The 27,243-nt window shown below is 53.1% G+C and overlaps 2 protein-coding genes across 6 annotated transcripts in view; one reads left to right on the top strand and one right to left on the bottom strand.

Moving 5' to 3' along the window:
* Positions 1-1,416: 1,416 nt before the first annotated feature.
* CNNM1 (cyclin and CBS domain divalent metal cation transport mediator 1) lies at positions 1,417-21,658 on the bottom strand. 5 transcript variants are annotated; one of them, XM_074875049.1, is made up of 13 exons: positions 20,137-21,658; positions 9,948-10,091; positions 9,265-9,405; positions 8,832-9,001; positions 8,545-8,644; positions 8,322-8,369; positions 5,249-5,311; positions 4,057-4,220; positions 3,666-3,843; positions 3,208-3,321; positions 2,977-3,093; positions 2,561-2,688; positions 1,417-2,190 (listed from the first exon to the last, which is right to left on the bottom strand). In XM_074875049.1, the coding sequence occupies exons 1-12, from the start codon at positions 21,653-21,655 to the stop codon at positions 2,609-2,611; spliced, it is 2,838 nt and encodes a 945-aa protein (XP_074731150.1). In that variant the 5' UTR covers positions 21,656-21,658; the 3' UTR covers positions 1,417-2,190; positions 2,561-2,608. The 5 variants fall into 5 exon arrangements, with proteins under 5 accessions (XP_074731150.1, XP_074731154.1, XP_074731152.1 ...); XM_074875053.1 differs by lacking the exon at positions 2,977-3,093; XM_074875051.1 differs by lacking the exon at positions 1,417-2,190 and having other exon boundaries at positions 2,977-3,089.
* HPSE2 (heparanase 2 (inactive)) overlaps positions 19,755-27,243 on the top strand; it is a 127,739-nt gene continuing 120,250 nt past the window's right edge. Inside the window, exons 1-4 of the mRNA XM_074875685.1 lie at positions 19,755-20,054; positions 20,159-20,278; positions 20,331-20,587; positions 20,702-20,851. Coding sequence (XP_074731786.1) covers positions 19,755-20,054; positions 20,159-20,278; positions 20,331-20,587; positions 20,702-20,851 — 827 coding nt within the window. The remainder of the gene's footprint in view (positions 20,055-20,158; positions 20,279-20,330; positions 20,588-20,701; positions 20,852-27,243) is intronic.

Raw genomic sequence — 27,243 nt, forward strand, 5'->3', positions numbered from 1 at the left:
TGCCTGGCTGTACGTACTTGCTTTTTGGATGGTTGTGTGTTACTCAGCCATCTGGCCATCTCTCCCTGGCCCAGAGCTCCTGGCCTGCCACTAGCGTGTCAAAAACCAGATCTTTCCTGTTTTTCCTTCTCAGCAGGCCCCTGGTGAACCACCACCTTCTCCCCCTGGCTTCAGCCTGTGTTTCTGGCACTGAAAAAGATCTGGGACCATCTGCTGCTGCTCTCTGCAGTCCCTGTTTGCAGATCTATTTGTGAGCTGGTATCACCACCTTGACAGAGCAGCCTCCTGCCAAGATCTTGGTGAAGAAAGGGGAACAGCCCCTTTCCTTGGGTCAATTGGTGATAGTCACTGTTCCCCTGATGGATTTTGCTTGTGCTGTAGCTTAGAGAGTAAAGGTGAAAATGGTGCCTTGTTCCCTTGCTGTGTTTGCCAAGAGACAGTGCGTGGGGTCTGTTTGTCCTTTTCAGATTAGTGTTCATGTCACATAGGAGAGTGAGCCAGAGGCAGCCTTTCCTCTGTGCAGGTAGAGAGCTTTTTCTCCTTGGTGTCCATCCACAGCTGGGATGATGGGGTGGTGGTTAAAGGATGACTTCTAGGGGTGATCTCAGGAGACGGACTTGAAGGAACCAACTCCGCTTTTGTTATTTCCGACCTCTGCGTACACTTCTGTCCTTACAGACCTCTAAGTGTGGAGCCTGGCCCACCCCACATGATCTGTACCAGTGCTTTGCTAGCCTTACCAACCTTGTTTTTTCTAATGAGTGACCTAAATTTCTCTCTGCAGTGTAAGCTCATTACCCATGATCCCATTTACCATGGCAACAGAGAACAGATTATTCCTTTCCTCTTTGCAACAGCTTTTTATGTATTTGAAAACTTCCTCTCTCCCCTTCGCATCCTTCACCAGTTAAGATTAAGCGACCTTGTTTCCTTCAGCCTTTGGGGTAGGTTGTTTTCCAGCCCTTGCTTTCCTCTGGCCTCCTTTCAATTGCTGTGTATTTCCTTAGAAGGGCAGTGCCCAGACAGGGATGCAGTTACTCCAACTGAAGTTTTATCAGCATTGGTGGACTATGAGATTTCTGTCATTATCTGTCAGGCTGTACTCCAGCATGTGTATCCCACTATTGTGTTTGCAATGGCATGATATTAACTCCTGTTCTTCCCCAGTCCTTGTCTGCACTGCTGTAGTGTAACTCTGAACTGCTGAGTGTTTTCCTGGCAGCAAGAGTGACAGAGCCCAGGTTCACAGGGAGAAATTGGGAAGCACTTGCTGACCTGGTCCTCTACATGCTCCTTTCGGCAATGCTGAGTCCTGTTACTCCAGCCACCTCTGGCCGCAGGTATGAGGGCAGCCTAACCTGGTGGGAGAGATGAGCATGCCTTTCCCTACACCCATTGACACAGACAGGGCATCGCTCAGGGAAAAATCACTTTTAATGTTAATATCCCCGTTGCGTTCAGCCTCTACAAAAACTACTGACTGGTCTGTACCAACCCGAAGGCTCGGCAGTAGCCTCCCTCCCACAGGCAGCCATGTCTGGAGAGGAGGATGGTTCAATGCAGCGTGGAGCAGCCCTCCCCAGGCAGGGGGGCTGCGCTCGGCGGTGAGCTGGGCTCCCTGCCCTGTGCCTAGCAGGGGTTCGGGAGTGCCGGGCTGTGTTGATGGTCAGTGTGTGCAAGGCGCTGCAAGTGTGCGTGTCACTAGGCACGGCACAAATGTGTGCTGGGGCCCTGAGTGGCATGTGGCACCCCCCAAATAGCACATTCTCCTCATGGTGGAGACCACATCTGTGCAGCACCCAGCACCAAGGGGCTCCGGGCCTCGCTGGGATGGGAATGGTCAATGATGCTAAGGGCAGTTCTGGGTTGGGCCGCCCCTCCTTGCTCTGCCCGCAGGGACACCACGCCAGATACTTCTCCACTCTTCCTTTTTCCACCTCTTCCTTGAGACCAGATGCTACCAGGGAGCAACTGGGCAAGGGCCCTTGGACTCCAGCTAGTTGGTCCAGGCCGCCTGGGTGGTTCAGCCCTGCCGGGGGCACATCCTTTCTCGCCTAGGAATGGGGCTCTGCACAAGTCCTGCAGGGAGGGGCGGCACGAGCGGGCAGGCGGGCGGGCAGGCAGCGGGCAAGTGCAGACCTGCTGCTGTTGAACGTGAGCCTCGCAGCAGGAGACCCTCATGCTGCAGATCTGAAAGACACAAGCAGAGCCTGGTGCAGGCGGCCAGGGCTTACCCTCCCTGACCTGCTGCTCCTCAAGCCTTGCAGCATCTTTCCTAGCCAGGCTCGGGGATATTGGTGCAGACACACATTTCTAACTGTGAAAACATGAGTCAGGGTCTCAGTCTGTTTCCAACATCCATTCCTGCCCTAAGGATGGTTGGAGTCTGCTGCTACATCCCTTGATCCTGCTTCACCCCACAGCAACATATGTACCTGCATGGGCTCCAAACCACATTGTTTGGTTTTGCCACTTGAAACTGAATAGCCTTTATGCTATTAAAATTGAGCAACCTCCCATTTGCTGGGGAAGGAATATTGCACAACAGGCAGGTTCCTACCTCCAGTCTGCGTGGGCCTCCAGCACTGTGCTCCGGCCACACTGCTGCTCAGGTGATCAACGGGGTGAGATTGGAGCTCTCCTCTGGTGTCTTCTCACCCTCCGATGCCGGCCGCTGTTTGCGCCCACCTGCAGCAGCAAGGGTGCCTAGGGCTGGGGTGCTGGGGGCAAAGGGTGCTTAGGATGGGGGATGCATAGGGTTGAGCCAGGACCAGATGGCTGGCTCTGCCTGAGCTAGCCCTAGGTGCAGTTTTGCCTGCTGTTGGGGTACTGCTGGGGAACTGGACTGCTCCCCTGCTCCCCGCCAGCCCCATGCAGGGTGTCCCCAGGATGAGGCTGGGGAGCAGCTGACCCAGGCAGTGGGGTCCTGGGGCAGAACTCTCCCCTGGGTGCTCCCTCCCTGGGTTAGTCACTCACTGAGGGATTTCAGCAGCCTCCTGCCCAGTGTCTCCTCAGAGCTGCTCGGCGATGAGCTGGTCCCGGCCTCTCTGCCCGGGGACTCTGCCTCCAGGATGATGCCGCAGCACTCACTGTCTGCAAAAGCCCAGAGTGGCTGCAGCACCCCGGGGCACCGCAGCCCTCACCACCCCCAGGGTTCTCTCTCTGTGTATGTGTGTGTGCGTGTGTGTGTGTCCCGGCCAGACTCACTTTGCCGCTTGCTGTTCTCCTCGTTGTCAGCCAGCTCCTCCTGGATGAAGGGGATGCCCTCCATGCGCAGGAACACCGACTCGCTGGGACTGTGCTGCCCCTCGGAGTAGCTGCCTGCAGGGACACAGGGCAGGCGTGGCAGCAGGGAGGGAGGTGTTGTGCCCTGGGGCAGCACGCAGCAGGATGCCAGCCGCAACAGCAGGTCCCAGTGCCAGGGACCCACGGGGGACATGAGTGCATGGTGATGAGGAATTACATGCCTGCACACTTGCACCCACGTGCAGGCGCAGAATAACATCCGCAGGTGTGTGCGTGCAAAAGCCCATGTGCCCCAGTCCACATGCAACTCCGTCTCAGCAGTGGTGTGCCTGTCATGCCAGCAGGTCCCAGCATGGACCCCCCCAGGGGACATGCGGTGTTGGCCTGTGGCAGGGAAGGGATGCTGCTGGGTGACTCACACATAACGCTGTTCCTCTCGTTCAGGAGGGTGGTGGGGTCCTCCTTGGGCGTCTGTGGGGTTCCCCGTGTGGTCGAGGCCTTGGTTGAATCCCTGTCGAAGGCCTCCATGTCGGGGGACTGGGGTGAGCTGTCCATGCGGCTGGCCACCAGTGCGTTGTGGTACTGCTGCCGGGTGACCTGACACACAGATGTGCGCACCCAGCACAGTAGGCACCAAGTCCCACCAGGACCCCCTGGGAACTTGGTGGCAGTAAACCCCCAGGTAGCAGGAGTGTGGGGACTCCCCAGTACCCACTGGGCATCCACCCAGCTCCCAGGACAGAGCAGGGCGAGAGGGTGCCTGGGCAGGGGGTGGCTGGGGTGGGCCAGTCCCTGCCAGCCCAGCGGTACCTTGACAAACTGCACGTCACAGAGGATGTGCACGGAGTAGTCGGGTGTGTAGACATTGTTGCTGCTGCTGTGGAGCTGCGTGGTGCTGCCCCCATAGTCGTTGTGCTCCCGGTTGGGGGACTCGGAGCGGTTGAGGCCGCTGCACCGTGACGGTGACCTGTTCACTGTGGGAGGAGACAGCAGAGAGGCAAATGCTCACTCTCACTCGTGGTGCTGCTTGAGCCCCCAGTGCCACACAGGGCCAGGGTGGACCCATCACCTCCGGTGGGTGTGCCCCACGCACACCCGGGCTGGCAGGGGCCTAAGGAGACCTGCAGTGGGGGTCCTCCTTGGTGCACGCTGGCAGCAGAGGCTCTGAGCCATGCCAGCCCCATGCAAACCAAAGGGACCAGGCAGGCAGGCATCCGACCTGGCAATGGCAGCAGAGGTTAGGGCTGCTGCCTGCCACCTGTCTGTCACACCGACTGACTGACAGCTCTCCTGCTAACACAGGCCTTCTGCACGGCATTTGGCACAAAATCTCCTGGCTGCAGCTGGCAGCCCACGGGGTTTACTTAACCTGCCTCGAGGGCATGCTCATGTCCACCCCGACTCCGACAGAACAGGAGCACAGGCTGCCATGGCAAGCTGGCCCGTCACTCACGTTGACTGATGGCCTCTGACACGCAGCGTGATGGATTTTGTCTGCTCAGTGATTTATTAGGGAACAAAGGCAGCTTGTTCCTTGCATGGGTGACGTCAACATCTTGCTGACTTTGTTCTGCTGCTAAGACGCCCTTCTGTTACCCGGATTGCCAGAAAGCAAGCAAAGCAGAGCAGTGTGCATGCAGGGCTGCAGGTAACCATGGTCAGAAGCACAAAGCAGCAAGAAAACCCAAGCACCAAGTGCAGGAAATTACAGAACTACACACCAAAGAAAGCCTGAGCCATCCATGGCTCCCCCTTGTCCCCATCCCATTCTTCCTGGGGTTTGCATGTTACTGGGGAGGCTGCGGCAGGGACAGGGCTGCTGTCTCCCATCAGTCACCCATGCTCCTACCAGTGAGGGTCTGCCCAGGGCAGGGTGCCGTGGGTGCTTCTCTCCTGGTGCTGCTTGGCATGTGGAGTGGAGGAGGCTTGGTGCATCATGCACAGGGGGCTGGAAAGAGCCTGGCACATGCAGATGTCCCTGCCCAAAGCCATGCCCTGTTACCTGGAGAGCCAGCCAGGGAATCCCCTCTGCTGAAAGCGAAGGTTCGGGACACTGAGACAGGCACTGCAGAGAGAGGGAGAGGGAAGGAAGGAGGGGACAGGGGAAGGCAAGGGATGGAGGTGAGGGTGGGGAACAGACCAAGAGAAAGAATGAGAAAAAGAATCATGTGCCAGCAGCCCTGGGCTGGGCTCCTACCACTGCCTCCAGTATCCCTTCCCACCCCTCTTACACTCTCCTGCTTCTGCTCTGGGGAGGCACTTGCCAGCCCTGGGGACAGGGACACAGACCTGAATGCTGTAAAAAATCAACAGGCTGCTCCGTGACAAGGTAAGAGGAGGTGAGGCTGGGGGGGACCAGCTCCTGCCAGGCCTGTCTGCACAACCACACATCTCTCTAGAGCCATGGTGTGGGCAGAAAGCATCTTCCATCAACTGAATGCTAGCATCGTGCTCCAGCCCTTCACCAGCCGCTGCCAGGAGAGGGGACTTTGTGGTCAGCTTGTGCCACCTGGCAGGTGGGCGGAAGGTAGCCCAGGTCACTCCGCTTGTCATCTGGGATGCTTCTGTGTGTGGAGGCAGGTGGCAGAGAGGGAATGTGCTCTGCAACAGCCCCTGCCTCCACACAGCCCCAGAGGGGCTGGGGCAGGCAGGGGCAGCATGATGCAAACCAAAGGCATTCATGCCCGGCTGTCTGCAGTTCCGGGCAAGGCCTTGGGTCTCAACAGTCTTGGGGCAATGCCGAGAAGAGCCACTGGGAGCCGCTCTGTATGGAAAATGCAAGAAGCCAGGACAACGCGTCTGGGGCTGCCTGACCCATTGCCACAGAGAGGGCAAATCACTGGAAATTCACTTTCCACGTTTCATTGCCATGGGTTACAGCAGCAGTGACAATTTCAAGGGCAGGCATTCCCCCTCCCTGTGACTTGCTGCCTGCGGGGAGCTGTTCTGCTGCCCTTCACAGCATCCCTGGGCGATGTCACAGGGGTGCAGGGCTCCATGGGGGAGCATGGAGAGACCGGCACACAGCCTGAGCATGCACTCGTTAACACCTCCTGATGCCTCATCTTTGCTCTCACTGCTGGCAGTGCCCACCTCGAAAGCAGCGGGAGATCTGAGCCAGTTGGCTTCCAGCCCCCTCCTCCAGCCAGGGCCATGCTTCCCCCAGCCGCCAACCCTCCTGCCTGCAGCACACTGCCCTCCTGCCAGGCACTGTGCCCGCAGCATTGCTGCAATGCTCTAGGAACCGTCCGCTGCCTGTGTGATTAATGTTTTCAAATTGCTTCAAAGGTAAAACCCCCAGGAAGTTTTCCCTGCAGCCCCCTCCTTCTGATCTCCCTGCTCCTCCCCCAGCAACTCTTGTTCTGCGTTCTCCCCTGGATCAACACCTTCTGCAAATAAAAGTCCAAGCAAAGGCACTAGTATGAAGCACTGCCCAGAACAACCTGATCCAGCCAGGAGCAAAGGACAGGTTGATAACCACTAGTGCTCGCTCCCTGCTCTCACTGCCCGACCCGCCACGGGGCTGGCGATGACGGGTCTCTGCCACCGCACCCCTGCCCCAGCCGCCACAGCCAAAGATCACCTGGCAATAAGAGTTGTATAACAACAGTTAATTAATAACTGCTCAAGGGTTAATGTCTGAATTCTCTGCTATGACATGCTACTCAAACTCATTGCTGCTAGGCTTTGCTTCAAGGAGGAAGGAGGATGCCAGCCTGACAAGGAAGATGCCCTGTGACCTCTGCCTCCCACCCTGCCTCCTCGCTGGCCAGGAGTGCAGCACCACACACGCTCCACAGCAGGCAGGGGTGGCTGGATGGTAGAAAACATCTCGTGACACAGCATCACGCGCGAGCACAGGGAGCACTGGAGCCCTGAGCGGCAGCATCCCGGCAGGAGGCACTGCGGACACGTGTGGCCACACTGACACGGCCCCCACAGTGGCTCACGCCCTGCCTGTCCCATGGCCTGCAGGCAGCACCCACTGCCTGAGCCCTGGTGGGGCCCTGGGGACAGTCATCCAGGACATGGGGGCATTGGGCCATGCAGCAATGTCCTGAGGGAAAACGAATGCTTTCTTTATTCCTTCTGTCCAAACCAAGCATGCTGTGGACACACAGAGGAGCAGGATTGTGCACTGCAGGGTTAATCCAGCAGTCCACGAGCCAGCCTTTTGAAGGGAAGCAGGCAGACAGCAAGAAATAGGTGAACCTTAGAGCTGCGTGCAGACTGGAATGCATGGGAGTGACAGTCACTCTCCCTTCTCTCTCCATGACATCCCTCCCTACACCTTCCTAAAGGTTGAACTTCATGGGTTCTTGTTTTGATTAGGCACCCAGAACATCCTTGGCTTACCATCAGCACTGCAACATCTGGGGTTTGGGATGAGGCATGTGCCAGACTGGGGGTGGGCAGCACCTCTGCCTGCTCCCAAGCCACCAGGCACTAAAGCTTTGCAGGGGTTATCAGCAGAGAAGGTGAGGCTTACAGTCTCCCCCGACCAGAGCTCCCTCTTAACTCCTGCAAGCAGAGGATCTGCTCATTAACCCATCAGCTCTGCAGGCAGGGAATTTACTGGGACTGGGGCATCTACTTTTAACAGCTAATTTCCCCACCTCCGTGTGTGAACAGCTCATAGATAAATTGACCCATCTCTGCAATTCTCAAGCAGCCCCTGTGCCTCCAGCGTGGGACTCCTGTTCAGTTCATGCTCCAAGCCTCAGGAATGCAAACGCGTCCAGAGATGTTACACTGAGACCTAGATGCACTGTGCCAGAAGTCGCAGGGTTTACTGCTCCCATCCACGTGGGCATGCTGCCGCTAGTGGGCAGTGCCCTTTGCAGTGCCCAGCCATGCAGGGATCCAGTGTGTGGCTGAAATCTCAAAAGTCCCTCTGCAGGGACTCTGCTCCATCAGCCCCTCAGCACATTGTTTCTCCACCAAGTTTTTTAAAGGGAGTGACCTTGGAGCAGAGCCTGAGCTGCTCTGCATGGGGTGTAAACCCATCCCTCCTCCAGCCAGCCACTGCTGCTGAGGAGAGGTTTTAGAGCCCAAGCCTGTCCCAAAACACTTACATAGGAAGGAGGATCCAGCCAGGCTGCCCACTTTCCGCACATCGTTATCTGAAATGACAGTTGGAGGTGCAGGAATTGCAGAGAGGGCTCCTGCCTGCCCTGTACCCCACAGCAGGGCCACTGCACCCCACGGCCAGCCCCTTCTCCTGGCCACCAGCCAGCTTAGCCCTGTGGAGGCTGCAGAAGTGAAGGCAGGGCTGGAGGGAGCCCACAGAGCCCTTACCTGACGAAACGACAGCCATGATGGCAGGGACACCGTAGTAGGTGAACGCTCCATTCTCAAACCGCAACCCTTCCTTGCCGACCTCCACCTCCACTTTCCCCTGGAAGAAGGAAAACCCGCTCAGACAGGCACCCCGCGCTCCTTGCCACTGACCCACCCAGGGCTGCAGGGACCCCTGCTGCTCTGTATGAGAAGATGGGCATCTCTCCTGGCAGCAGCCCAGAGCAAGGCAGCAAGGAGACACGGGCCACCTCCTGTCACCCTGTGCTTGCCACTGCTCGAGGCACCTGCAGGATGAGGATGAAGTAGTCGACAGGCCGGTTGCGCTGGTAGAGGTAATGCTCTGCTGCCTTCTTGTTCTTTCGGTCATATTTGAGCTCCTGGATGACATTGGGGTGTTTCAGGAGCCGCAGCAGGATCTTCTCGGAGAGGTACGGGGACTTGAAAGGCTCCACTTCTAGAGGGGAGGCAACACGTGCTCGCTCAGTGGGGCCAGGGCTGCCGCGAACCCCTCGTCCTCTGAGCTGCACGGCCTCAGCCTCAGCACCACACTGCACAGAGGGGAGCCACACGCAGACCCATGATGGTGGAGCAGCAGGACGCCCAGGTAGGTGGAAACTGCTTGCTGAGGGGGAGTCTGACCCAGGAACAGCTCAGGGATGCCCTGCAGAGCTGGTGCTGCTGCAGGGAGACGCAGGGCTTGCACAAAGACAAGGGTACCTGTTGCCATGAACCGATGCGTAGCCAGAAGGAGCTGTGGGGAGATCTTCACCTTCATCTCACTGTCCGAGAGCCTGAAGATGGAGAAGTCCTGAGGCTTGCGTCCCCGGTGGGGCACCCGTTCCTTCTTCCGATTGTCTGCTGCAAGGCAGAGAGCAGAGTAGTTGCCCACCTGCAGCAGCCACAAAGCCACTGCAGCTGCAGGGCCCTATACCACATGCACACATATAGAAAGAGGCACATCTTGCTGCACCCAGTGCAGCAAGGCGCACAAAATGTGCCATGCATCACAGCCTTGGGAGCACGTCCCTGGGGAGGGAGCAGGGTGGCGAAACATGCTTCTTTCTCAGGAACAAGTCCTGGGTTGCCCCGGCTGGGTGCACCACCCAGAGTTGGAAAGAAGCTTGGGAACCACCCATGGGCACTTCACGCCCAACACAGGCGTCCCCAGGTCAGGCCCTGCCCAACCACTGGCTGCTGATGCTTTTCTTATCTTGAGTATTCAAGACTCCCTGACATCTGACTAGCACCTCTCCATCATTCTTGTTTTTCCCACCATGACTGAATTGCTCTGGGGAAGAACCATGATTTGCTCTGGCCTGTTTCCTACCCACATGTCTGTCTGTCTGTGCGGGCTCCCACCCTGGCTCCTGCAACCGCAGTAGCTGCTCTGGGACACTAACTGTACAGATCCGTCTCATCCAGGATCTCGGACTTGATGATCTCCTCAATGACATCCTCCAGGGTGACAATGCCCATCACCTCGTAGAACGGGTCTCCTTCCCCTTCGTTGTTCACTCGCTGCACGATGGCCAGGTGGGACTTTCCTGCAAGGGGAGAGCAGAGTGGCAGTGAGACCCCCACACCTGGCAAGAGGGGTCCCCAGCACAGCAGGCTGGCAGGTGGACAGGGCTCGGTGGGAAGCACAGATCACAACCAAACCTCAGAAGCAGCCACTGTCATTCAAACCCACTCCAATCACGCTAACCCAAGGAGAAGGGCTGGACACACAGCCCAGCCTAACAGGGCTGCTACTCCTCAGGCTGATTTCTAGGTGTCACAGGACTCTGCCTGGCTCTTTTTTGGGGCCGCTTGCTTTCTCTACCCAGGCAACCTACTGCAAGTCACTCCGTTTAGCTCTTTGACAGCCTCCTGTGCAGGACTGAATTGTACATTGTGCCAGCTGCTTCTTGCTTACCCTCGGCTTCATTGGCATAACTAACAGAACAATGAGACAGCGTCCTCCAACACAGAAATGTGAGTGTGTCCCTGGGCTCTACTGGTTTCTCTCATCCTCCTGGTGTTTTCTCATTCTGTTGTTAATTATCTTTCCTATCAAATTGTCAGGAACAGCTCCCCTACATCTTTCTATCCATCACTGTCAGGACTGATCCTGAAGCTTTTCTTAAAATACAGGCAAAACCTCCAGCTCCTCAGAACAGCAGCTGGTTTTAATGCAGAAATGCACATGTTTGTTTCAGCCTAGCTTCTGCAGAATTCTTGGGTGAACCCTCTGGATGCAAAGGCTGAATGCTTTTCAAGCCATCAGCTTGTGTCTGAATGTCTTCTTCAAACCCTGCCCCTGACAGCACCTCCTCTCCAGTACCTTAAACAAGCAGACTGGGACCAGGACCTTCAGCTGCAATGATGGTGACTCCTGCTTGGAAGTCATAGTATCTCGATCACAGTTTCAGCTTCCTCACTTGCCCCAGTAAGCTGGCAGCTCTGCTGACACATTCCCAGGCTTCTTGCTCTTGGCATACTAGAAACATCACTGTTTGTTTTCCCATGTCCAGCTCTCTGTAAGCTGTTTTGACTTCTTCAACTTCTCCCTTTCTTTATTGTCTGCTCTGATTTATGCTCCTGCTCAGCAGCTTGACCAGAACCCAACTTCCAAGCCACAAACAACTTCTGGGTTTCTAGCTCCAGTGTATTCTTGGACCTGCCAACAAACAGTACTGATTTTCTTACTGCCCCTATGGCTTCGAAGCTGCTCAGCAATGTAAACAGGTTCTGAACCTCTAGTTTTACTTAAAATGTTAAAAATGTCCTTTGTTGACCCCACAGCCAACAACTTTCCCTCCCTCTGTTTGCTCTGCAGCCCTGGGGTCTCCTGTTGCAATGCCTGCACAAACCCAACTGTACCATGGGCACTGTAGGGACCTCCAGAAACCTGCAAATGCATATTTTCCCCATGGGCCTGGAGCTGAGGTCCTTGAACAGCAACGGTCACCCAAAAGGGGGGCAGGCCCCTTCTGCTATGCAGCTGCCTTTGCATCTGCTTCTCCCATAAAGGGAGCCTCCCCGACAAACTCGCCTGCTGCTCTGGGCAGCAGTGTTTATCTATAAAGATGCAATAGGGGTGGGCTCCTGCCTGCTGCACAGCTCTCTCCTTGCCTGCCAGTGCCTTCTGGCTCATCCCCACGGAGTGACAGGGATGAGCGCATCCAGGGCAGCCTGGCAGTTCTACCAAACCCATCTTGCTGAGGACCATGCGACCTTCAAATAACCCTGCCCTGGATTTGAGATGAGCAAATGATATTTCTCAGCCGAAGATCAGCACTATACATTTCTCACAGCAAAGCTTGGGCATTTTCCACAGTATAAATTCCCTCCTCCTCATACCAAGCTTTTATTGCAAGATTTCAGAGAGCAGCTCACTGCCTCCCACGCCTACAGAATTAGAAATGAGAACATAACATTGCAGTAAGTAGCACCGAAATGCACTTTAAAAAACCAAATCAATAGCCTTGGGGCATTGAAAATTCAGCATGTTCTTTGGACCGGGCTATTTCACTCCTTTTCATACATGGGTTTGTGCATCTTGTCTGTTCAGTGGGTAATAAAGCAACATGACTTGAGACTTAAAAAGAAAAAAGCAGCGGCATTGGCCGCAAGACAGCATCAACAGCTACGTTTCATCTTAGCAAAGTCCAACTTTTGAAAAATGTCTCTTTTGCCAAACCCCACTCCCAAACACTGGGGCCATCTGGTCTCCTACAAGTCCTCGGGTGAGAGAGGAGAGGGGAGAAGTTATTTCTTTTGGCCAAAAGCTTGTTGTTAATGACATTTACATGCAACCCAAAACCACCGAGCCCTTACAAAAAGCTTAGGCGCTACTTAAAGGCAGTCAGAGAGTGATGGAGGCAATTCTTTTTTTGGCTAAACACCTACATGGACACTGTAATTTACTCTAGAGCAGCCTCAGAGAAATGTGATTCCAGCTCCATGTTCACATAGTGGCAAATGAGATTATTTAGAAATAACCCAGCACCGTTAGTCTGGGAAGAGACCCACGTTTCATTGTGCTGGGGGCAGAGCCAGGAGGGCTGTTAGAGTGCTCAAGATTTCTTTATTTTCACAGAAAATAAACACTTGTAGACACGCTATAAACCCCCAGGTTTAGGCTTCCAAGCTAACACCCGCATTAGAGATGGAGCAGGTACCCACGGATGGAAAACTGTTGCAATTCATGTGGTTGCTCCTGGCCCACACCGAGTGAGCTGATCCTAGTCCCTGCCCAGCCAGCTGATCACAAAACACCCCAAAACCTGCTCCCATCCCTTGCAGAGCTGGGTGCAAATAACTGCTGCTCCCAGCTGGCCCCCACTGGGAAAGGGCTGACTTGCCCTGATTTCCCACCTGAGGGACATGAGACTGTTTGCAAAGTCCTGCCCCTCAACCCAGTTGTGTCCTTGGTCTCCTCCCATCACTTTTTTTAACAGACCCTATATATTTGGCAGCAGCAGGGGTAGGGGTTTGCTGCTGCCCTGGCTGTATGTTCATGGCTTAGGGATGCTGCCAAGCTCAGCTGTATTCCCCTGCCACAGCCCTGGGAGCTGCTATACTTGCATAGAGGAAAAGCAGTGGCTTTTGGAGCAGGTATGAGGGCAGAAGCTGACATGTTTTATGAGGTGGAAGTAATGTCCAAGGGAGGGTGGCACAGGAACAGACCTGGGGATATCAGAGGAGTCACATTCTCTTCTCCAGCTGTTATCATGCAGGTCTGCTTCAGTGGGATTACAATAGAGACAGATAAATCACTTAAAACCCCAGACTTGATCTAAACCAGCTTTAAGATCTGTAAAACTGACTCCAAAACCCATGCTATTGTAACTGTTGCTTGATAGCTCAAATGAAATGAATTATAAGGGTGAGCTGCTTCTCCACTAGCAAGCTGTCACATGTGAATTTTACAGGGCTATCACTGATGCAGGAAAGCACAGTGAAACACTTGAGAATCAAAGCCTTGGTTTGGCAAATGCTAGAACAAATGGGCAATTAACTTTACTTGTGCAAATAGCTTCACCGGCCTCCGCAGGACTCCTCTCGCACAGGAAGTCTATAGGTGATTAAGTGTCTGCTCAGCATGGGATACAACTGTACTAAATTCTTTATGAGCTACATGAAATCTGCTCTTTTCAAACAGCAGCTTCACTGGAAAGTTAATGCCTCAAAATGCTGAATTACAGAGCTAATATAAACAGCTGAAAGCTTCCGGATGGAGCAAGCATCTGAGCAGATATCTAAAGCTTTTATGCCCATTTTTAGGAGCCTTGTTTTTCATAGGTACCTAAATGACCTTGGGCTCATAGATCCACCTCAAAGCATCCTCCCTGATGGGAGAACTGGGTCTGAACATATGGAAATGCCTTTACTTGTGGGAAAGAAAGTGCTGTTGGCTGCAAATATAGCCCAGACTACTTCCTTATCATTTTTTTATGTAGGTGCTCTGTCAGAGGAATGTTAAAGATGGTTTAGCGTTGTCTCTCGTTCCACAGGATGAGCGTTATGAGCATGAAATTTATTTTCATGAATTTTACGGTAAGATCTAAAGCTGTTACTAGGAGATCAAAGGTACAGGCACAAGCCATGAACCATTTACAGATACAAAATGGAAGGAAAAAAAGAAAAAAAAAAAAGAGTAATTGGTAGATAAGGTTGATTTGTGAAACAACCATGACGTAATTGAAATCTGTTTTCTGTGTGGTTTTCATCAGTGCTCTTCTCTGGGCCAGGGGCTGCCAGCATCTCCGTTGCCCCCTTGCAGACCTGCATCTGAAGTAAGTAGGGACCATGATCTGAACTTCTTGAACTGGAAACATGCATGAGCATGTTCTTGTGTTAACCACAACTCGGCACTAAGGGTGAAACCACACACCTGAGGAGTTGCACCTAGAGGCAATGTACATCTACACCTAAACAGGGGGTAAATAACCAGGAAGGCTGCAGGGGCACTCAGTTTTATGGGGAATCAGAGCTATGTCAAGGGAAAACTGTAAATCCTAATCTAATCCAGACCCTCCTGAGAGATGAGAACTTCATCAGCTCTAGCAGAATACAAAAGCCTTTCTACTACTCTGCTTTGGTGCTTTTTCTAATCCTAAGGAAAACTGGGGAAAAGATGGACTATTTGGAATAGCTGATGTATTACCATTGACAAAACAGATCAGGAGGGTAAGGGGAAGATTAGAGGGGGCATGGAGTCTCATTTTCCATCTGCCGTACAACAGGGTTCTGACCTCCTGGGTATGACCCTGCCTGTCCACAAATGATGGGTCCCCTTGCATGTTACTTGGAGCCTAAGGAAGCCTACAAGGATTTCTGAAGCTAAAAAACTTTTAAAGAGCCAATGCAAAACCATCTTCATTGATGTCTGTAGCACAGGCCACTTTAGTCTTTCTCACAGCTCAGTCTGAAGGTGCCTCCGACAGCTCCCGAGAGGGAGATGGCTGGCTGGGTGCCCCCTCCTCCAAGGACACAGCTCCCCTCTTGCTTTGCTGAACATCTCTCTGAAGCAGGCCTGCTCCTGGGCTTTCTGGGGTGGGGTAAAGCAGCCCAGGGTTCATACAGTAAGATTTAGCAGTTTTGTTTTGAGGGAGAAAACAAAGTAATGTTTCGGGCAGAGTTGCAGCATGAGTCACCGAAACTATCTTTTATGTATCAGTACCTCACCCACTCTCAGCCTGGCAATCGCCCTTCAGGGGACATGTGCAGGATAGTTCCTGGGTAATAATCCCCTCCTTAACCCATACAACTGGCTGGGGAGGTCACTGCTTCAGCCCATCAAGGTGCCCAAGACAGTGGCTATCGCACTTGCAGAAATCTCTTGAAGCCTGATTTAAATTTCAAGCCATGCTTTGTGCTTGCAATGACTGGAGGCTCAGAAGGACAGCAAGAAAAGCAGCTGAAATGGTACTGATCCCAGTTCCTGGCAAATGTAAGTACCTTCTCCAGCTACATTCAATTTGAAGAAGTCTAATAGAGGCTGTGGAGTATTTTGAAAAGCAAGGACAGACCCTAGGGCAGAGAGCTGTCCTCTGCAGGACAGGCTGTTTTCCCTGCTAAGCCAGGAAGTTTGGTTTTGGAGAATTTACTTTTAGTAACTCTTAAAAGATGCCAAACCACAAACGGCTAATTTGAGTTGCACCTCAGCCTTGGCCCTGCTGCAGGAAAATGAACATAAGAGAAAATTTCTACTGTTCCTCTGACAGAGAAAAATTACTTGCTGAAAGATGACACTGCTGTATATAGATTCCCCCAGGAAATTACTCAACAAAATCCATAAATGATTTGAGGAATCGGATAAGACTATGACTTCCCAAAGGCACCACAGACAAGGAGGTGGATCTCATGGAGGAGCTCCCCATGAGGGATTATATAACAGGACTGAAGCTGCAACATGCATTGATTGCTTTGGCTATCTTCTAGGGATGGGGGAGAAACTGACTGCATCACCCAAAGCATTTCACACTGAATGAATGAACAAACCTTTCCTTTGAACTCCATACTCCCAAGGTGAAGTTTATCCTGCTTGGACTTCAACTGCCCCTCTACATTGCTTTAGCTTGTTAAATACGGTGCAGTTATTTCTCTGGTGTATTAGGTGTTTCCTCCTGGGAGCCTAGAATAAAGCCAGGTACTCTGAGATTTACCGATACAAATTGTCAAGAAATTGTCTCCAAATTTTTTCACTCCTTCAGCAGTTTCAGCTTCTTTCAGGCTGCCAGTGGCAAAGTTACTGTACTGGTATGTATTTTCTTATTTCTAGAGAAGAGGGGACATGTTTTGTGTAGTGTCCTCCACTTAGCACTTCTGCGTAAATGCTGCACAACTATACATGCCTTTTATCATGATCCTAACGTGCTGAAAAGATAGCAAACTGGGTGTCCAGGCCTCATTATTTCTGAGTTCATTCCACTGAGTTTTGATGAGAAGATAAAGCCAAAACCATCTTCTAGCACAAGTATTTCCTTCCTTCAGCTGGACCTGTCTCATGCTGCTGTAATGTTATTTTTCAGCACAATTTTTGCAGCTGCCCTCCTCTTTCTGGCTGTGGGTTGAAGTCCAAGCTATCCTCTTGCAGGTCCCCCCACCCCCAACCCCCTGCCCCTGTTTGCAGCCTTCTCTGGGTTTTCCCCAGTTCCCATTAGTGGCCCCAGTTTAACCATCTTTCTCCGAGAATTGGTGCCAAAAGAGACAGCAAACGATGCCAGCAGCAGCAGGCTTGTGAAGGAGCAGATGTGAAGGGTTTGACCAGCGCTGCTGTGATGGGGCAGGGGCCAAGTTTTGTCAACCAGGAGCTCACAGCTGCTCTTGGGCGCTGTAACCTCACTGGGCCATTAGCTCTCTAGGCGCTACTGAAGCGTACGTTACTATTTTCATACAATTCAAATGTTTTGGCAAGCTGATGCTACAGAGTGCCCCTCCCCAGGTCCGTGGAGGGTAATCCCACCTACACAGGATCCTGCTGGGAGAGAGGGGATCTGTGACATATATGGATTAAACTCAAGGCAAACATCAATGCATCTTAATGGAACTGAGCTCAAATGAGATTAGGTGTGAGCATACCTAGAAACCAATGAAGGAAAATTTCCCTTCAAACCCTGCTATAAAAGATCAGAGAGGAAAAAAAGCTGATTATCTTCATAGCTAGAATAGCACAACAAGAGAAAAGAAATGCATCAGGTAAACAAGGATAATACAGTGTGATGCTGGTGAGTAGGAGGAGAGACAGAAAAGGCAAAGTGCTGCCAGCGGTGTGAGCAAGAGTCCCAAAGCTCTGTATTTAAATCATCCCTTGACATTTTCAGTAAGAAAGAACAAATGTTTGTGTACTGTGGCAAGGAGCTCTGGCAATGAAATTGCACAGTTACTTATACATTATGCAAAAAAATGACATTATGGGTATAGTGGATGTGACAGGACATTAATCATTAGTGAAACAGATCAGAAGTATACACTGCTATCCAGGAAAGGCAGATATAAAATGTGATGGGTATTTTGTATAAACACTGTAATAACAAAAAGAAATAAGAGATACAAAAACTGTTTGAGTTGATCATGGGAGAAAGAAAAGAAAGCTGTCAAGGTTTCTCTAGAGGTTTGTCAGGGACCTAAGCACCTGGAGGTGGTTATCAGTGCCCATCCTTACTGAAGACTTTAATTTCCTAGAAAGAGACTTGACCTTAAGAGAGGGAGCATTTGCTGTCCTGCAGGCACCTTGGATGTGCGAAGCAATGAATGCCTTCATTAAGCACTCTCTGAACCAACAAGCAATCAGCCTACTCTCTAATTAGTGGAGGTGTCACAGAAGACCTGGCCATGGAAAGCATTGGATCAAACAAGATACTTCACCATAATTCAAACGGACACAGAAAAGGAGACAGTGATTAAGGTTCTTAATTTCAAATGGGAAGTCTTTATTTTAGAAATTAAATAGTCAGTTGAACAGGGCTGAAACAGCAGTGGACGGGACCGACGGTAGGGGGGAGCGAATGTCTGTCACAGCGCAGGAGCTGGCACAGGAACCTGTATTTGGAACTGGTAAAAGAGAGTTTAGGAGGGGTTCAGGGCTGGGCTGGGGTGTAGCTATCTACAAATACAGGGTGCTGGGGGTGTCCAAGTGCCTGCAAATAGGGGAAAGATGAATCATAAGAGAACAGCAACACCTGGGAAAGTGAACATTTTGGGGAAGAGCTGTAATTGCTAAACACCATGCTGAGTTAGATGCTAAGACCAAAGTGAGGCTTTTCAGCCATGTAATTTAGAAAACACAAGAGAAATGAGGTGGGAACAGAAATAAGTTTTAGGGAGAGCTCTACATAGGGGCTGTAGCAAAATGCCCCAGAAGGCCATGATGGCAAACAGATGTAAGGAAGAGCCTGAAGCAAAATGCCAAGAGTTTAATGGAGCAAAGCTGAAGAAGGATGGATAATCTTCATTTGAGATGAGGACTAGCATGCAAAAGTGTAGGGCAGGTAGCAAAGCTTGTTAATGACTTGTCAGCTCAGGGAGTGACACACAAAACATCTCTGTTTAAGCAGGACAGAGAGGATGGCAAGCAAAGGGCAGCGAGCTAAGCAACCACAAGTCCATTTCTATAGGTCTATTGATCCATAGGGTACCAGGCTATAGGGGGTACCTGGAGGGGGAAGTAGTTGAATGCATCAAAGTAAATCAGATAAAGTGCAGGGCAGGCTGACTAAGGGGAACTGTGTCAAAGTCATCTGACATCTTTGGTAACTCTGAACTCTCTAGACAAGGGAGAGGTAGCGGAGACCTCAGGTGAACTTCAGTAATGTTGTAGTATCATGTGGGAAGCCACAATTAAGAAGGAACTGAAAAGCACATAAGGATATAGGGAGAGACAACTTGATTGTGTTAGAAGGGGGGGAGGGGAGGAGAACTACTGCAGCTCATCAAGGTTGAAGCCAGCGAGCAATCTTAGTGCTTTTGCTAACACTCTGTATGGAAAAGAGGAATTTGCTGATTTGTACTGTTGGCAGTTTCCAGTGTTACTGAGGGGCAGAGAGGGTAGGTGAGGCCTGCCACATAAGACTCCTCTCCCTGTGATCCCGGGAGGCGGTGGGGACACAGTTGTGCACCTCTAGAGAAGATGCTGACCTGCATGTATCTAGTGATCACTTTCCTGGCACGCAAGAAACATCCTATCCTCCCCTCCTCCCCACTCTAAAAACGAGCATGGCAATGACTCGCAGAGAAGCTTTCTCTGTATCTGGGATGGACCAGGTTGGCCTTTCTCACATGATCAGCTCTGCTTGCGGCAGAGCGGCCCCAGGCAGCCGGGGAGCCAGTGCTGTCCTCCCACATTACATAATGCAGGATGTCACCACTGCAGCCATTTCTTAAAGACTCACTCACCACGATATGATGTACCGAGTAACATGCAGCAAAACACAATTCCCAGTGGGGGGAAAAAACACATGCTGTGTGTATTCTCAAGGTATGGTTAATGAAATACAGCTCTCAGCATCTCTGGGGCTGCTGGCAGCTGCTGTGTTATGAATACTGTCACAGCTGCAAAAAAAAGTACAGCTCTAAGGGTTTAGGCTTTTCTTCTTCCTTTAAATCACTTGCAGGGAAACACTTTCTAGACCTGCTTCTCGTTGATTAGCTGAAAACGCGAGAGCTAAGTAAGAAGATGTGATCTCCTGCCATAAACTCCTCTGCACAGTACAGAGTGGCGAATGCTGCCCTGCCTGGGCAGGTGTGCGAGGCAGGCAGTGTCCACGCTGCCAGACCCCCGCAGAGGCATCAGCCCTGCGGGACAGGCTCACCCACTGAGCCAGCAACCTCTGAGGCCAAAGGCTCTTACCATCTCCATGACATCGCAGGCACGACCAGCATTGCAGGCCCTCAATCCACCTGGGGGGCTGTTCCACCAGGTGACACCAGGGTCACCGCCACAGCAGCGCATGCAGGGCCCAACTCCCCCCAGCATCCCCGGTACCTGCCGGGTCCTGCCAGGAGGCCGTGTGCGCTGGGCCGTGGGGGCTGCTGACCTGGGAATCACTGGGGGTGCAGAGGGGTGCAGGGGGAGCCCGGGGGGTGGCGGCCCGGCGGCCTCACCCTTCTTGAACTCCTCAAGCAGCGTGTCGAGGCGCGTGTCGTTGAAGACGCAGTGGAGCGGGCGGCGGTAGAAGCGGGTGACAGTCTGCAGGGGGGTGCAGTCATCGGGGTCGACAAAAGCCAGGTCCTTGACGAAGAGCAGGTCGACGATGTTGTCGCGCCGGTCGCCTTCGTAGACGGGAATGCGGGTGTAGCCAGAGCGGAGGATCTCGGAGACGGTGGCGAAGTCCAGCACGGCATCGGCACGGAGCATGAAGCAGTCGGCCAACGGCGTCAGCACGTCCTCCACCACCTTGGTGCGCAGCTCCAGCGCGCCCTGCACCATGGCCAACTCCTCCCGCACCAGGTCGCCGTGGGGGCCGGCGGCGCGCAGCGTCTCCAGCAGCCGCTCCCGCGTGGAGAAGACGCTGAGCTCCTGCCGCAGGGCCCAGTCCAGCAGCCGGCTGAGCGGGTAGCAGAGGGGGAAGGCGGCCAGCATCAGCAGCCGGGTGAGGCACAGGGTGCGGGAGGCGATGGCCAGCCCGTGCCGCGAGCAGACCGAGTAGGGCAGCACCTCGCCGCCCAGGAAGACGGCGGCGGCGCACAGCAGCACCGGCAGCCAGGGCGCTCCCCGCGGCCCGCCGGCCGCCGCCGCCCCGCCGGGCAGCGAGGCGCAGAGCCAGCCGGCCAGCGCCGCGTTGGCCCCCGCCTGCCCCAGCAGCAGCGTGCAGAGCAGGTAGGTCCCGCCGCCGCCGCGCACCGCCTGCACCCGCCGCGCCTGCTCCCGCTCGGCGGCCGAGCCGCTGTTGCGCAGGACGCGGAGCTCCAGCGGGTCCAGCGACAGCAGCGAGAGGCGCAGCCCGCTGAACAGCGCCGACAGCCCGAGCAGCAGCAGGGCGCCCAGCGCCCGCAGCCAGCCCGCCTCGGGCAGCGGCAGCAGCCAGGCGCCCAGCGCCGGGGCGGCCGGCCGGACCCGCAGCAGGAAGCCGCCCGCCGCCCCGTGGTGCGCCCAGGCCCGCCCGTCCCAGGCGCAGAGCGAGAACAGCCGCCCGCCCGGCGCCGCCGCCGCCGCCTCGCCCTTGCGCGGCTCCCGCACCCGCACCTCGGCCAGCGCCGAGCCCGCCGCCCCGCCCGAGCGCAGCGGCCCCACCACCTCCACGTCCGAGGCCCAGGCGCTGCGCTCCCGGCACCGCTCCGCCGGGCCCCGCGCCGCCTTGCCCGCCTTGCCCGCCGCCGGAGCCGCCTCCTCGATGAAGACCAGCCGCGGCTCCCGCTCCCCCGCCGGCCCGCGGCTGCCGTTGCCCTCGGGCGGCGGCTGGAAGTAGAGGCGCAGCAGGAAGCGGCTCCCCTCCGCCGCCTGCACCGCGCCGCCCTCCAGGGACACCCGGCCCGGCGCCGTGTCCTCGGGCCGCAGCCCCAGCAGCCAGGCGGCCCCGGCCGGCGGCCGCGGCGACAGCGAGAAGAAGAGCAGCAGCACGGCGCCCCGGCTCCGGCCCCAGCCGCTGCTGCCGCCGCCGCGCCCCGGGCCCGCCGCCGCCATGCCGCTGCGCCGGCACCGCAGCGCCCGCCCGCCGCACCGGGACTGCGGCGGGGAGCCGGCACGGCGCGGCGCGGCGGCACACGTGGGCCGGGGGGGCGGGCAGCCGCCGCGCCACGTGCGACCGGGAGCCGGCCCGCCGCGCCCCGGCGGGAGGGGCCGGCGGAGCGGGGGACGGCGCGGTTGCCCCCCCCGCCCCGCACGTTCCATGCGGGAGCATCCCCGCGGCGGCCGGCACGGCGCGCTCTCCCCGCAGCTGGTGCGACGCTGGCGGGGCTGCCCGGAAGCCCATCCCCGGGGATGCGGAGCCGTGTCCCCCCCTCCCCACGGCGGCGGGAGGGGGCTGCGGGCCCCGAGCAGCGAGCCCCGAGCAGCGAGCCCCGCCACCGCCCTCGCTCCCGGTTTCGTCCCGGGTGCGCTGCTTGCGGGGGGCTGCGTGGGGGCTGCGCGGGCCCGTGCGCTCCGCAGTCGAGGTTCGGTGCAAGGCTTCTGCCAGTTTCTAGAGCCGGGATCCGCAGTCAGCCTCCCTCTGCTCTCTGCTGAGGCCCAGCTCTTCAGCTTTTCAGTTCAAATTCATCTCCCTTCTTCCCGTGGAAGTGATTTTATTTTCTTTATAATGGGAGACGGATAGTCGTTAGGTTTGCGCTCTTGCTAGGAAACAAATGTACCACACTGTGACACTTATTCTCATGTCTAGACCTGATGAGGAACGCGGTACACAAATGGGGCTTATCAGCTTCAGAAGTATGGGCTGAAGAAGGCACTTAGGGACTGTTGACACTTTTGGGTCTTCCCTGGACCAACATCCACGACAACCTTGAAACGAGGCTGAGAACTGGAAAAGAGTCAGTTGCTTACAACTATAACAGGCTTACTAGTGGCAAAGCAGGAAGCTAGTCAAAAAATGTCATGGAGGAAAAGGAAGTGCCTTAAAAATTCTGCTTATTCACTCATTATTGCACCCATGAAAATGGGCCACTTTCTGTGTCAGTATGTCAGCAGGCAGATTGGCATGAAAAGCTGCCAAGGAGGTATGTGCTCCTTGCTGTGTTAGGAGAGACTCTTCCCCCTCTCTGGGACAGGCTGCTAAATTTTTTTCAAATTTGATTAATTCCCTGAGATTTCACAGGGGCCGTGTGCTGCTTCACAAGCTCTTGCTGATCTTCCCCTTTCTAACTCCCCCCTAGCTCTAGTGGGGAAATAACTGCCAGGTGCTCTACCTGGGCATGATTTACAGAGGAGACGACTGGTACCCTCCTTTTGCAGACCTTACCCCAACTTGTACCACCTGAGGAACAGATCTCACAAACTGTCCTAAGCAGTAGGCGGAGTGACCAGGGACGAGCTCAGTCTGCTCCTGCCTTCCTGCCTGCAGGTGGCGGGGATGGGCACATGGCTGCTCCTTCCTTCTTAGGACACTGGGGGAATTACTGTCTGAGACCATCACAGATTTTTGAAACTGCAGGCCGTCATCAGCACTGAATTTCTTACAGTTTTCTTGATGCTGATAATATTGTAAAGACAACGTGGTTTTGCGCATCACTGCCATAGCATTTTGGATCACTGTTTGGAAGCTGTGTACCCATGTCAGTAGGTACTCATGTTTCTTAACTTGCAGATTAGATTCCTGAAAGATTTTCTGGTACTAAGTTTTTCAGTATAGGAACTGAAGACTGTGAGTTACAGGCTTGCTTTTTTAGTTAAGTACTTGGAAAGTATTCTTGTCCATAGTACCCTTGTCATCAGAAATGCTCCGACAGCAGTTTCGAAACCAGTGGTCTAGGCTAGTACCGTTAAAAAAGACACATGGCACTGCAGGATGAGGAACCACAAGGTGGCAATCTCTCTCCGTACTTCTACTGGCAAAATAAACCTCTAGCAAAAAGATCTCGGACAGTAACTGTGTAAAGCTGCAGAGACGGTTGGTCACGTCTCGCATCTTCCAGAGTTGCAGCAACATTTATTTCAATGCTGGATTTTCTCCTCTGAACAATTTTCCTTTCAGGATGAAAGTCTCAGTCTTGAAGAGGTGGCACTGGAGGCTGCTTTTTGCTGGCTTTTTCATCCTTTGCCCCAAAATGGGCACCAGATGTTGCTTCTTAGATTGCTAACTACCAGTGCTGCTTGCGTGCATGCTGGCAGAGCTACTGGCTGCTTGGAGTGAAAGTTTCCTCCTGCGCTGAAGGCACTATCTGGTTCAGAGTATTACTAACCTCATGTTATATTAATGTACCGTATAACAGTTGCGTCAGGATCCTGCTTCATGCACTGAGATGCCTCAACGGGAGCAACATAACCTGGATGTTAGGACCAGGCAGTGACCTCTAGGTTGAGTGTGGCATATGGTCCCGAGGGGACTGCAAGGCCTTAGTGACAACAGGTCCCCTCCCAAAAAGATGTGGCCAGAGGGTGTAAAAATGCATAAGAGAAATAATGCGCAGTTTGGGGTGGAGCTGCCCTGGTCCTGCAGTATCAAACACCATCTGTTGCGATGAGCTCCATCTTGATCAGGACATAGTTGTGTTCTTGCCAGATGTTAGCTTACATGTGCTACATGTAAAAGTAAACTGGTGCGAAAGCTGTAGTCTGATGTGCTTTCAGTAGGATTTGCCCTGCATAAGTGACGACGTGCTAGGCAGCCTCTTGCTGAGAGGATGCACTCCAGAAGTTGCAGGTGTGTGGCTGGAGCATGTTCAATGAGTCAAGATAGAAAATATCTTCCAAAGCTCCAAATAAGACAAAACAAACTGAGCTTTAGCACATGCTCAATTGATTGAGTCTTTGGCAAAGTATGACATGCATTTGCAAGGCTCTCAGTGAGGCCTGTCCGGGATGTATCCTGCCTGGTGAGTCCTTCAGCAAGGACAGCATAGCTGTCCTTGTTTTCTTCTTATGCTGAAGCCTCCTTCTTTTACCTGTTCTCCCCTTATGACATTGCTCTTTGGTTAGGAATAATAACCTGCTTCCTGCTCACCAGCACTGCTCAGGTTCTGCTTTACACCATGTCTGCCATCACTGAGCTCCCTCTGCAGCTTCTGTGTCACAGCCTGCAATGTCCACGACCCCTGCCAGTGGTAACATCTCTGATCACGGCTGTCCTCTTCCAGCTCTAACTGTGCAGGTCCAGGCAGGACCTGAAGGAGGAGGAAAGTGTAGACATAGGGAGTTTTGTAAAGTCCCTTTGCATCACCTTGACTTCAAGGTCTGAGGTCAGAGCCCCAGAGGCTGCAGGTTGCAATTCGCTTCCTTCCTGGTTGATGGGAGCCCAGGGGGTCTGCTGTCTGCTGGTCCTCTAGAAAAGGGCTAGGAGCCACTGGGGGACTGCTAGTGGGGATAGAAATGTTAGCAATCCAAATCGTGATGGGAAACAGAAGGAGTAAAGAAAATCTGGATTTCCGCCCCCCCCCCCCAGCAGGAAAAAATCTAGCAAGCACAAGGCTGGTTTCTCCTGGAACATGTGTGCAGTGTGATTGTCACTAATGCTCTCTAGCTAGCTGAGAGAAGATACTTTCCCCAAGTACATGAAATAAGCACTGAGATGTGAGATATACGATAACTTCTGAGGCAGAAGGAATAAGACCCCAGGCAAGGGAGCTCCAAACAGTGCACTGTGTCTTTTTTTTCTTCCACCTCTGAGTGTGTGGTGTTCACTTAACCCCTTTTCTCTCTCCTGGCCACGGTTGCTGCAGGTTTGCTAAGCTTTACCCAGCTTTCTGGATGATGACGTGTTAAGTGCTTGGTTTGTGATAACCAATTTTCTCCTGAAATGATACCAAAAGTCTGCTGGTTTGATTTAAACTGTTTTCCAAGCATTTTGGTTAATAAGAAAAGACAGTCCACTCCAAGAGCATCTAACTTGAGGAAGCCATGAAATTTAATTCATTTCTGTAACTTAAATATATAATCAGTGACATATGGTAATACTAAATACAGGGGGAAATGTCATTGTTTAAGTCAAATTTCTGCATTCAGTCAAAACCCAATAGTTGTAACATCAAACTGTAGTTTCCATTGTACAGGAAATAAAGCATCATTTTTTCAAAGAAAATAGACATGCAATTGCATGCCTATTACATTGCTTATATAGCTTTATTTTTAGCTTTCTCCATGTTGCTGTTACTAAAGGGCTAACAGAAGGGAAACTGTGGAGAGAGAAGAAACAAGGCAACACCCAGATCGTGGTGGAAAGGACAAAGGAGACGTGTGTGCTATGAATATGTGCTCTTTCCCTTCAGTTGTTTCTGGGCGATAAGCTTGCCTGAGCAAGGGACTCTGCGCCTTTCCCCTCTCTTCTGCAGATGTGCCAGCACTGGAGCAGTGCTGAGGTGAGGCTGTGTTGCTGTAAGGGCTGTGGAAATGCTACTCTCAGGGCTCTTTGTCATCATGCAACATTTTTCTCCTGCCCCATTGCTCCCAAGACAGGGGAAGGAACTATTTGCTTGTTCATTGTCAGTAGGAGGAGGTAGGGTTTAGATCAGATTTGTATGAAGCTGCAGGCAGACCATGTCTTTGCATAGTTTCAGCCTTACAAATGATGCTTTCAGACCTTTGTCTCTCCATCACCACCTTAAAGAGGAGCATCTCAGGAACTTAACTGTTATTGGAATTTATGCAGAAAGAGGATTGCTTTTTCTGGATTTATTCGAGACTTGCACTGGGCAATGGAAGCAGTGTACTGGTTTAAGGCCTATCCAGCATCAGCCCATCTCCTCCTCCCTCCATTAGTACAGCTCAGTGATATACTGCTGGCCTTTCCCCTTCGTTCAGTGGTGCTCACTGCTGATCCTCCTCATCTCCTGGGTTCATTCTGGGCATTCACTGCTTCTATACTGCTGGCATTCACTTTGTTTCTCCTTCATCTACTGGTCTGGTTTTCAGGCATGACCCACAGTTCTCAGTGGTTCCTCCTCTTGCTCTCTAGCCATGAGTTTCATGGGTTGCTTCTGATTTCTCTACGCAAACCAACAGTTTGCAGCTTTGGCATAGCTGATTTCTCCTGTCTTTGTCTATAGCAGGGCCATGCTCAGTTGTCCTGATAGACCTGGTGACAGAGGTGCCATAATCAAATAGATACAGAGGACAGAGGTTTACAATTTTATCAGTATCTGAAAGATTCTGATTTTTTTGTCTTTCTTACCCCAGCAGTGTCTCTGACTTGAGAGCATTTTGGCTGCTGTCTCTTCCCCTGAGCTCCATCTCCTCATTGGTTTCTGCACACAGCCCCTTCCTCTTATTCATAATTGACTCGTTTGCTCCTCCAGCGTTGCACTTCATCCATCTTCCTATTTCCCCTCTCTGATCTACTCCTCATGTCCGCTTCCTTCATTTTTGCTGCTGGAATGTGAAGCATCTCTCCAGAAAAATAGAAGATTTCTGTGAACTTTTACCATCCCCCCTGTATTCCCTCTTCCTTCATCTCTATCATCTCCTCCCAGATGGTGGGACAAATACTTGCTTGCATTCATTCTCAGGCTTGTAAAATTGGCGTGTTCACTTCTTCTTTTTCACGTGATGATGTGAAACAAGGATAATTCTACACATTTCTCTGCTCCTCAGGGCTAGGCTCAGTTTGAGGAAAACGTTTCTGAGGC

Source organism: Strix uralensis, chromosome 7, assembly GCF_047716275.1.
Source record: "Strix uralensis isolate ZFMK-TIS-50842 chromosome 7, bStrUra1, whole genome shotgun sequence".
NCBI classification, from domain to species: domain Eukaryota; kingdom Metazoa; phylum Chordata; class Aves; order Strigiformes; family Strigidae; genus Strix; species Strix uralensis.

Coding starts and splice junctions, on each gene's coding strand:
- CNNM1 (XM_074875049.1), bottom strand. CDS start 21,655: ATGGCGGCGGCGGGCCCGGGGCGCGGCGGCGGCAGCAGCGGCTGGGGC. Junction 8,645..8,831: donor ACTTCATCCTCATCCTGCAG/GTGCCTCGAGCA, acceptor TCCTTCTTCCAG/GGGAAAGTGGAGGTGGAGGT. Junction 8,370..8,544: donor CATGGCTGTCGTTTCGTCAG/GTAAGGGCTCTG, acceptor CTGTCATTTCAG/ATAACGATGTGCGGAAAGTG.